At 39.7% G+C, this 16,336-nt stretch overlaps 1 protein-coding gene across 2 annotated transcripts in view; it reads right to left on the reverse strand.

The window, feature by feature from the left end:
- Window positions 1-3,799: 3,799 nt before the first annotated feature.
- LOC134350481 (echinoderm microtubule-associated protein-like 4) overlaps window positions 3,800-16,336 on the reverse strand; it is a 259,312-nt gene continuing 246,775 nt past the window's right edge. For both annotated transcript variants that reach the window (XM_063055692.1, XM_063055693.1), the window contains 3 exons: window positions 14,986-15,084; window positions 8,981-9,111; window positions 3,800-5,642 (listed from right to left, as the gene is read on the reverse strand). In XM_063055692.1, the coding sequence (XP_062911762.1) occupies window positions 5,415-5,642; window positions 8,981-9,111; window positions 14,986-15,084 (458 nt within the window). In that variant the 3' untranslated portion in view covers window positions 3,800-5,414. The remainder of the gene's footprint in view (window positions 5,643-8,980; window positions 9,112-14,985; window positions 15,085-16,336) is intronic.

The raw sequence follows: 16,336 nt of genomic DNA on the forward strand, positions 1-16,336 counted from the left end.
AACTCAGAGTTGCTCTCAAGGAGTATCTAAATGGAAACACCAGATTGAATCGTTAGTAAAAAATAAGCTATTTCCTATCTAATTAGTTGAATTCCCATTAAAATGAGCTGGCATTTTTTAAGTGGCTTAATGAATGTGCCATTAATTGGTATCATTCACAAACTACCATACTCACATTGGGGATTGCACTCCAAAATTAAATGAATAATTAACAATTTCTATTGACAGATACTGATGGCCTTAATTATCAATTACACCCACAACAATGTGGCTAGGCACAGCTCAAATGCCATATTGGTCAATGACATAACTATTGTTTGCAGAATACCAGATGGTGACAAGTAGGCATACAGGAGCAAGATAGAATAACTGGTTGAGTTGTGTTGCAATAACAGCCTTGCACTCAGTGTCAGTAAGACCAAGGAATCTATTGTGGACTTCATGAAGGGGAAGTCAAGGAAACTCACACTTGTCCGTATTGAGGGATCAGAATTGAAAAGGGTGAGCAGTTACAAGTTCCTAGGTGTCAACATCTCTGAAGATCTATCTATATAGAAACATAGAAAATAGGTGCAGGAGTAGGCCATTCGGCCCTTCGAGCCTGCACCGCCATTTATTATGATCATGGCTGATCATCCAACTCAGAACCCCGCCCCAGCCTTCCCTCCATACCCCCTGATCCCCGTAGCCACAAGGGCCATATCTAACTCCCTCTTAAATATAGCCAATGAACTGGCCTCAACTGTTTCCTGTGGCAGAGAGTTCCACAGATTCACCACTCTCTGTGTGAAGAAGAAGATATTGATGCAATTACAAAGAAGGCATGACAGTGGTTGTATTTCATTAGGAGTTTAAGGAGAATTGGTATGTTGTCAAAGACTCTTGCAAATTTCTGCAGATGTACCATGAAGAATATTCTAACTGGTTGCATCAGTCCTGGGCAACTGCACAGGATAGGAAAAAGCTGCAGAAAGTTGTAAACTCAGCCAGCTCCAGCATACGCACTGGCCTCCACAGCACAGAAAACCTTCAAAGGGTGATGCCTCAAGAAGGCAGCATCCACTGTTTAGTACCCCATCATTCAAGACATGCCCTCTTCCCATTGCTACCAGAGCCTGAAGTCACACACTCAACATTTCAGGAACAGCATCTTCCCCTCTGCCATCTGATTTCTGAATGGGCAATGAACCCCACTTTTTCTTTTTTTACACTACTTATTGAATAAATATATTTAATGTAATTTATAGTTTTTTATTATCAATTGCAATGTATTGCTGCCTCAAAATAACAAATTTCATGACATATGCCAGTGATATTAAACCTGCTTTCGATCCTGCTTTCATACAAGGTCAAAAGGGGAGAACAAACTCTAGTCTACTTCCATTTCCCCTTTCCACTTTCTGGAGTGGCTGAGTTCAGTGCATTATTATAATAATAATATCAGTGCAGGAGTCATGTTATTGGAAAGATGTTGCATTCTTTCCATTTGCCCAATTTGTTGATCAAGGGATAATTGCCCCTTCAAGAGCGTAAGCTGTGCTAGAAACATCTGAAATGGTAATGGGAGCATAAACCAAATTAGCACTGAGTGCCCCTGGAATTTCATCCATTTCGTAAGCATAATACTGTTAAGCTGCAGTCATTTGACGAATTGGCATCAGTGACAAGGATGAAGTCAACAGCTATAAACAACAGTGAAAGGCTAGGAGAAAGCACATTTAGGCCAGAGCTAGTCAACAATAGTACTGTGAAGCTTGTAAAATCACATTTGTGTTTTCCCTGTGTAAATGCATGAACCTTCATGATGGAGTCCCTGGTGGAATCTTTGTGACCAGGAAGAACTAGGCAAAGTATGTATTGTCCAAGCGTATTCTGCCCAAGCAGAATAAGCAAACATTTGTTCATTTTCTCTTTAGAATATTCAAGCAAACTAAAGTATATCCTTGAATACTGCAGATTGAACCGGGTGAAACACTACACAGCTAGTAAACTGTTGCCTCATAGCATTGAAGACACAGGTTCAATTCTGACATCTGGTATGGTCTGTGTGGTGTACATTTTCCAGTGACCAGAAGGGTTTCTTCTGGGTGCTCCAGTTTCCTCACACATTTCAAACATATGTGGATTGATATATAACTCACCTTTTGTGAACTCTCTAGAGTGTAGATGAAAGTTTGGATTGATATAGGGTTAACACAAAGGGGTGGTTGATGGTTGGCATTGACTCAGTGGGTGTATGGGCCTGTTTCCATATTGTATCTCTCTATGACTCTATTAACGATGACTAATTCACCCAGTATTATTAAAGGTGATAAGCAATTAGTTTAAAAAAAAAGTTGATCTCTATTGGACTGCCATTGGTTGGCACCACATTTTACAGTACCAGCAACGCGGGCTCAGTTCCCACTGCTATCTATAAGGAGTTTGTACTTTCTCCCCTTAACCATGACAGCTTCCACCGGGTGCTCCCGTTCCCTCCCACATTCCAAAGATGTTCTGGTTAGTAGGTTAATTAGTCATTGGAAATTGTCCCATGATTAGGCTAGGGTTAAATTGAGGGTTGCAGGGCAGCCCAGCTTGAAGGCCCAGAAGGGCCTAATCTGCACTGTACCTCAATAAATAAATAAATGATCAAAATGACTTAAAGATTAAATTAGAACAGAAGATTAGAGCACAAGATAAATTGTAAAGCGAGATAGTAATAGTTTCTATAGGTACTGATGAAAAAGACAATAAAGTGATTGCTGGCACTACAGGGAAGTTAATAATCACAAACAGACTGCAGATGAATTAAAACAGGTAATTTGCATTGACATTCACTAACAGGGATACATATAGCATCCTAAAGTGGCTTTCAATCAAGAACAGGTTCAGAGGAACTGATGAAAATTACAGACCCTGGGGTGGTGGTACTAAACAGGTTGTCGGAGATGTGAACTATATGGTCACAGTTCCAACAACCTGCTGAGAACATGTCAGCTCACAGCATAAACAGCCTGATCACTACCACTACCCTGGACATTGTTACTTTCAATTACAATCCCCAAGGTGGTGAGGATTCTAGGATTGTTAAAGAAAATAACTCGTAACATAACTGCTATGCTCATTATAATTTTCCAATTAACATTTTCAGATTCGGGGAAAGTACTGTGTGATTAGAAAATAGCAAAACTAACTCCCTCATTCAAAAAAGAAATAGACAATATAGGAAAACTACAACCCACTAAGCTTAATATACATCATAGGGAACACATGGAAGCTATAATTAAGGATGTTACAGCAGTGTATTTATTTATTAGGGATACAGAACTGTAACAGACCTTGTATCTGTTACCTCCAATATCTGTAATTACAAATTGTGATAAAAACACTTATTTCCAAAGAGGAGATGTCATTGCAACTTCAATCCAAATCAGAGCTGTTCAAGATTTGTACCCCACTAAGAACTTGCTGCCTTGGTTTTCCATCACTCATGTGCTCCAGCAAAGCACAATGACAACACCTCCTGTTAAGTCATCTCAGTTACGGAAGCAGTATCATGGGAATACTATTATTCAAACTGACAAACACGCCATTTGGATTGGAAATACACCTGCAATTTCTTTGCTGATTAGGTAATTATTTGTTAATTCTTAAGAGCACCATCACCTTTTGGGCTGCAGCGACTGAAAAAATGACCCATCATTGACATATCAGGGTAAGTTTGGATGAATGATAATTGTACCCTTACCAGTGAATTACATTAAAAACTGAAAAACAGATTAAACCATATAGTATTGAAAAGTCAACAACAGGTGAATTTTCACTCTGATCACTTATTTATTTTCATCAATTCTTATGCCATTTTCAGGAATGCATGAAAACAATTCTAATATCAACACATTGGAAAACCCTTGGTCATTTATATTTCCCTTACAATCAATTTTCATTTATGTTTAATACAGCAACATATTTTCCATGTTAAATTCACTAAGTTATTGCAGACCGATGCATCAATTTGTTGTTATACCTTCAGGTGGTAGGTGTAAGGCTTTTGCATGTCAAAAGCATCCCCAGATAGCACCTATTATAAAATAAAGGAGGTCTACATATTTTAGAGCCCACCTAGGCACTTCCTCTGGATCAGCAATTGCTCAATGCCTGGTAATTATTTAATCCTGAGTTCATGTTCAAAGGGAATGACAGTTCTGATCCACTTTGGAATGGCACAATCTGGTAAACACTTGATTTCACACTTAAGACTTAAGCACACTTGACAACATCTAGAATTGCTAACTATGACTTCTTAATAAATCTAAAGCACTGGATCAACATATGAAATAAAAGATTTAGTTTACACTATGCAAATCAAATTATAAATAATCTCATTTGGACACTTCCCCTTGCATATTGTCAGTGACTGTTTTCCCCATGTTGCAAGTGCAATTTTCCAAGACTGAAAAAAATAGAAAAACCCTCAGAAAACATTAAACCAATTTATAATTGATATCCCAATAGGGCACAATAAATGTCATGTTGCTCAATGACTGACCATGGCCAGAATTAAAACATAACGACTGGTGGCCTGAATAATTCATGATGAAGTAGGAAAAGCAAAAAAAAAACAAACCAGAGGGTATCAATATCTCAAAGTTCACCAGACTAGGAAGGAGTAAACAATCAGGCAGTTTGTACTTCAACAAAATCCAATAGATACTTCAATGGGCTGAGTTCACTTTAGATGATGTGACTGCTCCTAATACAGGCCTGCTACTGGAAATTAATGTTAATTTAAAAAAATAGAAGATATGTGTAGACTTGAGACCACTTTACGAGGTATAGTTTAATTCATCTGAAAAAAAATATAAGTAAGCCTACTTCAAATCAGAGAACACAAAAATGTCTGCATGATCATCAAAAGTGAGTGATGCAGAGACATTGCATATTCAGTATTCAAGAAGGCAGTGCCATGATTATGGCAGTCATGGTTAATCAGAAGACTCTGCATGAGTCAGTCTCATTCACAATTCTTGGCCAGAAACAGACCTGATAAAATGACAGTTAATTCTGACTGAAGTTAACAGTTAGTGTTATTTGTTATGCAACCACTTAAGTTCAATGTGGAAAAAATGCTTTATTATACAAAGCAAACTCAGCATATCCCAACCACAGAAGTGTTTTTCCAGTATTTACAGTAACTTCTGATTTCATAACTGTTGCCTAAAATCTATCTTAACAGTTGTAATTTCTTCCCAAGAAGAACTTTGGCCAGTCATTAAATTCACTTGGCACATTCAAATAAAGCCCTTGGGAATCTTTTCCATCCTTTCAGTAGAGGATTAGACCAGAATTAAGCAAATCCAGCATCCCTATTCACAATGCCCAGCTACCATTCCTCATCAAATAAGCCAAGAATCTCCTATAGGTCTGAAGTTTTAAGACACTGGCGAATTTTCTGTTGGACCTGCAGCAGGAGGTGGTGAAGAGCTTTGCTCGAGGTTGCTTTCATTTGATGAAAGAGGCGCTTTTTCTGCTGCTCTCCACACTCTCCATTGTATGATGCTAGTATCTTTGCCTCCCGTCGAAACCAAATGACCATCATTGTAGGTGAAGCTAACATTGGTCACATGACTACTGTGTGCACTGTAAACGTGACTTGGAGCCTGGAAATACAAGGCAAAATTAAAACATGAATCAACTAAATAATAAAACTTCTGATCTGCCTCTTTCTAATCACCTGATTTGTATGTTTAGAATGACCAAATCTATGTCAGGTCTGATTACAGGCATCATCCTCACCAGTTACACTTTCAAATTCCATTATTAGCAAATCTTCAAATTTTACTCCCTTGTACAATACAAAATCATTTATATATAACCAGTGGTCCAAGCACCAACTGCTGGGGAATACTGCTTTCTACCAAGCAAGAGCCTGGAAAAGCAAATAAGCTTTTTTCAAAAAAACTATTTTGTCACTAACTCTCCTAGCCTACAAATCTCAATTCAGTTCATTTTGTTAAACACTGCCGATTTTCTCTTCATCCACAAACCTCTGCTGGCTTTCCTTAATTAATTTGTCTTCTAAATATCTATTACTTTTCCCCTATTTATTGTTATTAAAAACTTCCTCAACTGTTGAATTGACCAGCCTTTGGTTACAAGTACATTGCACCTTTCTTGAATAAAGGTGGACTACTTGCCACTTTTCAATCCTATATAATCATAGAAAAATCAATACTCCCATTGTGCATCAGCTGATAAGTTGTGGCATGAAGATAAATGATGGTGCTACCAAATTACAGCATTCTGGTACATTGATAAATTGGTTTATTAATCTCGAGGTAAGTGAAAAATTTGTTCTGCATACCATCTATACAGATCAATTCAATACAATTGTGCATTGAGGTAATACAAGATAAAACAGTAACAGAATGCATAATTAAATGTTACAGTACAGAGAAGGTAGATAGTAAGGTGCACGATCATAATGAGATAGTTTGTGAGGTCAAGAGTCTATCTTATTGTAGTAGGGAAACACTTAAGTGTTAGAGAAGTGGGATCGAAGCTGTCTTTGACCCTGGTGGTATGTGCTTTCAAACTTTTGTATCTTCTGCCCTATGGGGGGGGGGCAGGGGTAGAAAACAGAATGTCTGGGGTGGCTGGGACCTTTGATTATGCTGGCTGCTTTACCAAGGCAGCAAGAAATGAAGACAGAGTCTAACAAGGGAAAGACAATTTCTGTGATGTGCTGAACTGTGTCCACAACCATCAGTCATGGACATAGCAGTTGCCATATCAAGCCATGGTACATCCAGATTGGATACTTTCTATGGTGCTTTAATAAAAATTAGTAAGGGTCAAAGGGAACATGCCAAATTTATTTAGAAACCTAAGGAAGCAGAGGAGCTGGTGAGTCTTCTTGGTTGTGGTGTCAACATGGTTGGATTAGGTCAGGCTACTGATGATGTTTACTCTCAGGAATTCAAAATTTTAAACCCTCCTCATCTCAGAACTGTTGATTAGACAGCAGCATATACACTACTGGCCTTCCTAAAATCAATCACCAGGTCTTTTGCTCTGTTGATCTTGAAGGAAAGAGGTTGTCATGACACTATGCCACTATGTCACATCGGGTTTGAGGGCCAAGGACGCATCCTTGGGATGGCAGTGTTCAGAATAATCACGGTGGGGTTGCCATCTATTAGGTCTATTGGTTGGGGAGTCAAGAATCTATTTGCAAAGGGAGAGTTCAGATGTAGCATTGATGGTAAAGCTGTTTTAAACCCATCGTGGAATCCTAGGCAAGCACTACAGTAGAGAAGAAAATTTAAGTAAAGAAGCAGTGTTTCAAAGCACTAAAATTATCCCTGAGGTGTACACAATCAATTGTGGTGCCAGAGAATTTTTTTTTAAACAAACTGCAGGAAAGTAAATGTAGCAGTAAATATTAATGGTAGAAACACAGAGCTTGAGATGGACTGCAGCCAGCAGTCAATGAGGCAATGAATAAGGAAGTACAGCAGTTTGCTGTCACTGCCAAGACTATTTTTGTATCAGATCTTGTAGTTTATTTGAAAAGTACATCTGTGTATCTGTGTGGACTTCAGTTCATGAAATTGAAAAGCTAAAGCTGACATAAATACATCCTAATTTTCACAGTCCCACAGAAGTCAATGTAGTTAGTATTTAATAAAAAGTACTTAGGCACCCTGAACTTCTCAAAATTTGCATTCTCAGAAACAAAAAAAAAAATACTTCCTGTAAACACGCAAACATGAGGAATTCTGCAGATGCTCGAAATTCAAGCAACACACATCAAAGTTGCTGGTGAACGCAGCAGGCCAGGCAGCATCTGTAGGAAGAGGTACAGTCGATGTTTCAGGCCGAGACCCTTCGTCAGGACTAACTGAAGAAAGACTAGCTCTTTCTTCAGTTAGTCTTGACGAAGGGTCCCGGCCTGAAGCGTCGACTGTACCTCTTCCTACAGATGCTGCCTGGCCTGCTGCGTTCACCAGCAACTTTGATGTGTGTTACTTCCTGTAAACAGCCTTTTTAGCTAGCATCATAAAGGTATTAACATCCTTTTCACTTTACAGAGATAGCAAAGCCAGAAAGTAAACAACATTAAGACATTGAGTACTGAAAACTAAAGATGCTTAAATGATCAAACTCATCAAATGAACTTGTATAAGATTTCTATTTTATTCATTTTTTTAAGAGAGATCAATTTAAGCTTTTACATATTTGAATTTCCTGTTTGCCTTTTAATGCTTATTTTAAAAAAAATCACTCCACTTATTTTTAGTTTCTTCTCAAACATTCTAACCTTATGCTTACATTCTCTGGTTGCAACAAACAGGGCTAGCCAAATAGAGAATCAATGGCAATTTTGGATTCATACTCTTAGGAGTTTGACCCACTGAATTTGCAAGCTTTTCTGTGGTCATGATGTTAGAAATGATATATCCCCATGTTCTCATCTATGGGACCCAAAAATGGTCTCAAAATAAAGCCCATAATTAAGACACTTGATAGAAGTCAAAAGAAGATTGGGCACCACTATAGCTAGTAGTTAGCATGACACTATTACAGTGCAGGGTGTTCAGAGTTCAGTTCCAGCATCCTCCGTAAGGAGTCTGTACATCCTCCCTGTGAACTCGTGGGTTTCCTCCAAGTGCCCCGATTTCCTCCCACAGTCTACAGAACTACCAGTTACTAGGTTAATTAGTCATTGTAAATTATCTTATGATTAGGCTAAGGCTAAGTAAATGGGTCGCTCGGCATTGCGGCTCATTGGGCTGGAAGTGTCTGTTCCATGCTGTATCTCTAAATAAAGTATATTTTTAAAAATCATTAAAACAAATTATATACTTATATACAGTATAAAGACCTGTGCTCCAAGTCACTGAACTGTATTTGTTCTCTAGATCTGGATTCTCATTCCGCAATAATATGCAAAATTTAGCTTAGAAACATTCAGAACAAATAAAGTCTTATTCACCTTCGGTTTAGAGATGGGATATTGAAAGATATGAACTTTGCAGAAATCATCAGCAACAGCTACTACTTTTTTGTTATGTGATCTGCAAAGTGCATTGATGTCTGTTCCATCTGAGCCTTCAGGCCATACTCCTGGAAGAAATTAAAGAAAAAAATTATGATGCATGTTGTAGCTGTTTCCATTTGATAAATGGACATGGCTTTAGGAACAGGTTAACTTTAACTGGCTATCTGATATACTGAAAGTAAACATGGTAAGAAAATTTTCCATTCATGAAATTTTTAATTGTAAAATATTCACCTTGCAAAAGTCAATACGGCTTGAAAACAGACCAAATCAACTATCAATCATTTTTATAAGCAGTGATAAACATTGTTTACAAATTCAATGCTGTAGGTCTAAAATGATGCTCGTAAATGTTAAGGAAGTATGTGAACAGAATTAAAGTTTAGTTTATCAAACATTTACAGGACTGCTTAACTAAATCAATAAGTACTACTGATTCCTTCATTGATAGCCAACCGAGGACAGACTAGTCTAATCCTCATTTCCTTTGTAAATATTTTTCATGCACAAATTAGAAGGTGGCTGGCATTTGTAAATTTTTTCCCAAAAACTCATTACAGAATACATGTTTCTACTGTAAAAGTGAATTAAACATTTGATCCTGTAAAATATTAAAGGGCAAAGGAAACAAGCAAAAAAGAATGGACAAGGTTATATTCTATATAGAACAGAGAACATAGAATAGTACAGCACAGTACAGGCCCTTCGGCCCACAATGTTGTGCCAACCCTCAAACCATGCCTCCCATATAAACCCCCCACCTTAAACTCCTCCATATACCTGTCTAGCAGTCTCTTAAACTTCACTAGCGTATCTGCCTCCATCACTGACTCAGGCAGTGCATTCCACGCACCAACCACTCTCTGAGTAAAAAACCTTCCTCTAATATCCCCCTTGAACTTCCCACCCCTTACCTAAAAACTATGTCCTCTTGTATTGAGCACTGGTGCCCTGGGGAAGAGGCGCTGGCTATCCACTCTATCTATTCCTCTTAATATCTTGTACATCTCTATCAATTCTCTTCTCATCCTCCTTCTCTCCAAAGAGTAAAGCCCTAGCTCCCTTAATCTCTGCTCATAATTCATTCTCTCTAAACCAGGCAGCATCCTGGTAAATCTCCTCTGTACCCTTTCCAATGCTTTCACATCCTTCCTAAAGTGAGGTGACTAGAACTGGACACAGTACTCCAAGTGTGGCCTAACCAGAGTTTTATAGAGCTGCATTATTACCTCGCGACTCTTAAACTCCATCCCTCGACTTATGAAAGCTAACACCCCATAAGCTTTCTTAACCACCCTACCTACCTGTGAGGCAACTTTCAGGGATTTGTGGACATGTACCTCCAGATCCCTCTGCTCCTCCACACTACCAAGTATCCTGCCATTTACTTTGTACTCTGCCTTGGAGTTTGTCCTTCCAAAGTGTACCACCTCACCCTTCTCCAGGTTAAACTCCATCTGCCACATCTTAGCCCTCTTCTGCATCCTATCAATGTCTCTCTGCAATCTTTGACAATCCTCTACACTATCTACAACACCACCAACCTTTGTGTTGTCTGCAAACTTGCCAACCCACCCTTCTACCCCAACATCCAGGTCGTTAATAAAAATCACGAAAAGTAGAGGTCATAGAACAGATCCTTGTGGGACACCAGTAGTCACAACTCTCCAATCTGAATGTACTCCATCCACCATGACCCTCTGCCTTCTGCAGGCAAGCCAATTCTGAATCCACCTGGCCAAACTTCCCTGGATACCATGCCTTCTGACTTTCTGAATAAGCCTACCGTGTGGAACCTTGTCAAATGCCTTACTAAAATCCACGTAGATCACATCCACTGCACTACCCTCATCTATATGCCTGGTCACCTCCTCAAAGAACTCTATCAGGCTTGTTAGACACGATCTGCCCCTCACAAAGCCATGCTGACTGTCCCTGATCAGACTATGATTCTCTAAATGCCCAGAGATCCTATCTCTAAGTATCTTTTCCAATAGCTTTCCCACCACAGACGAAAAGGCTCACTGGTCTATAATTACCCGGACTATCCCTACTATCTTTTTTGAACAACGGGACATTCGCCTCCCTCCAATCCTCCAGTACCATTCCCGTAGACGAGGACATAAAGATCATAGCCAGAGGCTCAGCAATCTCTTCCCTCGCCTCATGGAGCAGCCTGGGGAATATTCCGTCAGGCCCCGGGGACTTATCCATCCTAATGTATTTTATCAACTCCAACACCTCCTCTCCCTTAATATTAACATGCTCCAGAACATCAACCTCACTAATATTGTCCTCACCGTCATCAAGTTCCCTCTCATTGGTGAATACCAGAGAAGTATTCATTGAGGACCTTGCTCACTTCCACAGCCTCCAGACACATCTTCCCACCTTTATCTCTAATCGGTCCTACCTTCACTCTTGTCATCCTTCTTCACATAATTAAAGAATCCCTTGGGGTTTTCCTTTACCCTACTTGCCAAGGCCTTCTCGTGCCCCCTTCTTGCTCTTCCCAGCCCCTTCTTAAGCTCCTTTCTTGCTACCCTATATTCCTCGATAGACCCATCTGATCCTTGATTCCTAAGCTTCATGTATGCTGCCTTCTTCCACCTGACTAGATTTTCCACTTCACTTGTCACCCATGGTTCCTTCACCCTACCACTCTTTATCTTCCTCACCGGGACAAATTTATCCCTAACATCTAGCAGGAGATCCCTAAATATCGACCATATGTCCATTGTACATTTCCCTGCAAAAACATCATCCCAATTCACACCCGCAAGTTCTAGCCTTATAGCCTCATAATTTGCCCTTCCCCAATTAAAAATTTTCCTGTCCTCTCTGATTCTATCCTTTTCCATGATAATGTTGAAGGCCAGGGAGCGGTGGTCACTGTCCCCCAGATGCTCACCCACAGAGATCTGTGACCTGCCCCGGTTCGTTACCTAATACTAGATCTAGTATGGCATTTCCCCAGTCGGCCTGTCAACATACTGTGACAGGAATCCATCCTGGACACACTTAACAAACTCTGCCCCGTCTAAACCCTTGGAAGTAATCAGGTACCAATCAATATTAGGGAAGTTAGTCACCCACGATAACAACCCTGTTATTTTTGTACCTTTCCAAAAATCTGCCTCCCAATCTGCTCCTTGGTATCTCTGCTGCTACCGGGGTCCGATAGAATACTCCCAATAGAGTAACTGTTCCCTTCCACCCATACTGACTCAAAGGAGGATCCTGCTACATTACCCACCCTTTCTATAGCTGTAATAGTATCCCTGACGAGTAATGCCACCCCTCCTCGCCTCTGCCCCCCCCATCCCTTTTAAAGCACTGAAATCCAGGAATATTGAGAATCCATTCCTGCCCTGGTGCCAGCCAAGTTTCTTAATGGCCACTACATCATAATTCCATGTATGCAACCAACCTCTCAGTTCATCACCTTTGTTCCTGATGCTTCTTGCATTCAAGTATGCTACAAATAAGCCTCATCACAGAATTAAGTACTTAAAATATATCCAACTTCAAGTTCACACAGACTTCTATTTCTAACACTATTGCCATTCGGTGAGTTCCCTATTTTGAGTACCACCCCAATGAACATTTATAAAGAATTAATCTGACATGAATAATATACATGCCTTTAACACCCCCCCCCGCCCCCCCGGACTCTCCACTTTCCACAAGGATTACTTCCTCCTCGACTCCCTTGTCCATTTGACCCTCCCCACTAATCTTCCTCATGGCACTTTTCCTTGCAAGTAGCAGACATGCTACACCTGCCCATTCACCTCCTCCCTCACCTCTATTCAGTGCCCCAAACAGTCCTTCTACGTGAAGCAGCACTTCACCTGCGAATCTGCTGGGGTTCTCTACTGTATCCAGTGCTCCCGATGCGACCTCCTCCACATCGGTGAGGCCCGATGTAGATTGGGGAACTGCTTTGTCGAGCACTTCAGCTCCATCCGCAAAAAGCGTAATTTCCTGGTGGCCAACCACTTGAATTCTAATTCCCATTCCTGTTCCAACATGTTGATCCAAGACCTCCTCTTCTGCTATGATGAAGCCTCTCTTAGGTTGGAGGAGCAACACCTCATATTTCAACTAGATAGCTTCCAACCTGATGGCATGAACATCAATATCTCCTTCTGGTAATTCTCCCCCTCCCCCTTATGTCTTCTTCTATTCCACACTCTGGTCTCTTACCTTTTTTCCTCACCAGCCTATCACTTCCCCTTGGTACCCCTTCTTCTTCCCTTTCGTTCCCGACGCAAGTATGTAATACCGAGCGTTTATAAAGAAGGGTGCAATGCTTAGACTTTCTAAAGCACTGGTGAAGCTTCACTTGGTAGTATTGTGAGCAGTTTTGTGCCCCTATCTTAAAAGAATATACTGATACCGGAGAAGGTTCAAAAGGAGATTCACAAGAATGATTCCAGGATTGAATGACTTGTCATATGAAGAGTGTTTGATGGCCCTGGGCTTGTATCCACTAGAATTCAGAAGAATGTGATGTGACCACATTGCAAGCTATTGAATGGTGAGATGTCTTGATAGTCGATGTGGAGAGGTTGTTTCCTATGGTAGGAGAGTCTAAGACCAGAGGACACAGCCTCAGAATAGAGAGGTGCCTTTTTAGAAAGGAAATGAGGAGGAATTTCTTTCACCAGAGAGTGGTGAATCTGTGGAATTCTTTGCCACAGGTGACTGTGGAGGCCAAATCTTTAAGTATATTCAAGGCAGAGGTTGATAGATCCTTGACTGGTCTGGACATGAAGGGATACAGGGAGAAGGCAAGAGACTGGGGATGAGAGGAAAATTGGATCAACCATGATGAAACGGATGAGCCTACTTGATGGACAAAATGGTCTAATTCTGCTCCTATACCTTACGGACATCAAATTCAGTTAGGATATTCTCCACAACTACCCAAGGTCTTGACATCACATGTTGAATGAGCAATTAGGTGAAGTTGTGGAGGTTGAAAATACCACTTGCTCCAAGCCATTATGTTTTTATATTCAGACCACTGTCAGCTGCACAAACCTGTGTGATGAGACCGGCTAGCAATCTCTCACAATATTAAACTGGCTATTAAATTTCACAGCATCTCCTTCTGCTCTTAACCTCTAATGTTCTTAGTTGAATTTTTGACAAGAAGTATTGACTGAGAGTAGTATTAAATTTTGAAATATAAAAATAAGTTCAACTTATTTGGTTGGTGTTTATTGCTTAAACTTTGAGTAACATTCCATTTGAGAAAAAAAATTAAACAAACAATATTAACAGCAACAAAATTGATGCGGCTCTGTGGAGTAATAGTAGAGTTTACTTCAAATGTGTAGTCTTTAATCATAATTTGCAAATAGTAGTATATCAAACCTACTTCTCAGTAACAACAAACAGTGATTCTGTCAAATGTTCTTCGTTAATAAATACAAAAGCTGAGAGTAAGAACAATTTCACAATTTAATATAAACTATCTGATGATTCAAGTACTCAGCATATAGAACTAACCTATCACTACTACATGGCTGCCTGTAACAGACCTTATGTCAGCCACTTGCTTCATTTTGAATTACTACATTACAGATATCCCAGCAATATGTTTGCTCAGCTTCTGCAGATTAGCTCTTACAGAAGTCACAAATTATTAACCAAAAATTTGAATAAAATTCGCTTTCATGGGACTTGTGTGGTAAATGAGGAAGTAAATCAACACATTTTTCCCCAACACTCTTTCTGGGCTCCTCAGCAAATGATGTGGAAATGCGTTATGGAAAGTCAAATATGGCCCATTTTCCAGAAACAAACACGTTGTCACGCAAGGGTTGCTTGCACTTACTTTTAAATAGGAGAAGTACGCCTTTAGGGAAACAAAGTAATTTGTATGTTTTATATACTGTTGCAAGAGTATACCAAATATAACCACCTACCAAAAACATGAAAGCCCAGAACACATGTATATGTATACCATTCCATATCCCTGCATTCAGAACGATTTCTGATCAGCTTGCAGCCATTTTGAATATCCCCTAAAAAAACAATTCAAGATCAGTGTAAACATATTTGACTGACAAAGATATCTTACACTTAGAAACAATTTCATCTACCTCCCCGACCTGTTAAGGTTAGTGGTATTATTCACTAACATGTATTCCATGTTTACTTCATACCGTGCAGCTTTTCTTTTATTCATTTATTCCTCAGTAATTACAGGACTAAAATTAATATTCGTTTGAGACAATAATCTGAACTTCTTAAGTATGTCAGCTTTTTTTTTTAAAGTTGCTTTCCCCCAAGCCTCCAAGCTAAGCCAATGCTGGATAATTGCTCATTACAGTGAAGGACGAGGCCGTTGGGCTCATTACATCCATGCTGGCTCCCAGTTCAGTAATTCAATAAATCCAATTTCCCTTTCCTCCCTGTAGCAAATTCACTCTCACATGTCTGACAACTCCACTTCGGTTCTTTCATCACTTATCTTTCATTAAGGGATGGTTTACAGCAGCCAATTAGCCTACAAGTAATTGTTTGGGATCTCAGCAAAAAAAACCAGAGCACCCAGTGGAAACCCACAGTCACAGAAGAATGGTCAAACTCCACTCAAGAAGCAAATGAATTCAGGATCAAATCTTTGATTCAGGGAATCAAAGTAGTGCCATCAACTGCTGCACTACTATCCTCATTTTTCTCAGAAGACCATAAAGAATAGAATTGAAAATTGGATTATGTATTTTGGAGCTTCCACACTTTCTTTTCCTATCTGAAACTTTCAAATTCATTGTACATTGTTTTTCATAAATATCCTAAGAAATAGGACTAGAAGCCATCTTCTGGAATTGTTCTGCAATTCCTTACGATTATGGCTGAACTTCCGTCTCAACAGCTTTGAGAAGTTTGTATGTTCTCCCCGTGACTGCATGGGTTTCCTTTGAGAGCTCTAGTTTTCTGTCACCTTCCAAAGACATAAGGTTAGGGTTACTGAGTTGTGAGTATACCGTGTTGGCACCAGAAACACGGTGACACCTGCGGGCTGCCCACCACAATCCTCGCTGATCTGATCTACCAATTTCACTACATGTTTTTGATGTATATATGACAAATATAGTTAATCTTTGTCACTTTCTTGCACTATCCCCTTTGAATTGGGTAATATTCAGAGATCTACTGATCTGTGTGTGAAGAAACTTTTCTCTTATCTCAGTCCTAAATTGTCTAGCCATTATTCTGAGACCGTGACCTCAGATCTCTACTTCTCATCTAGGGAAACAATCGCTCTGCACT

Source organism: Mobula hypostoma, chromosome 8 (genome assembly GCF_963921235.1).
Source record: "Mobula hypostoma chromosome 8, sMobHyp1.1, whole genome shotgun sequence".
NCBI classification, from domain to species: Eukaryota; Metazoa; Chordata; class Chondrichthyes; order Myliobatiformes; family Myliobatidae; genus Mobula; species Mobula hypostoma.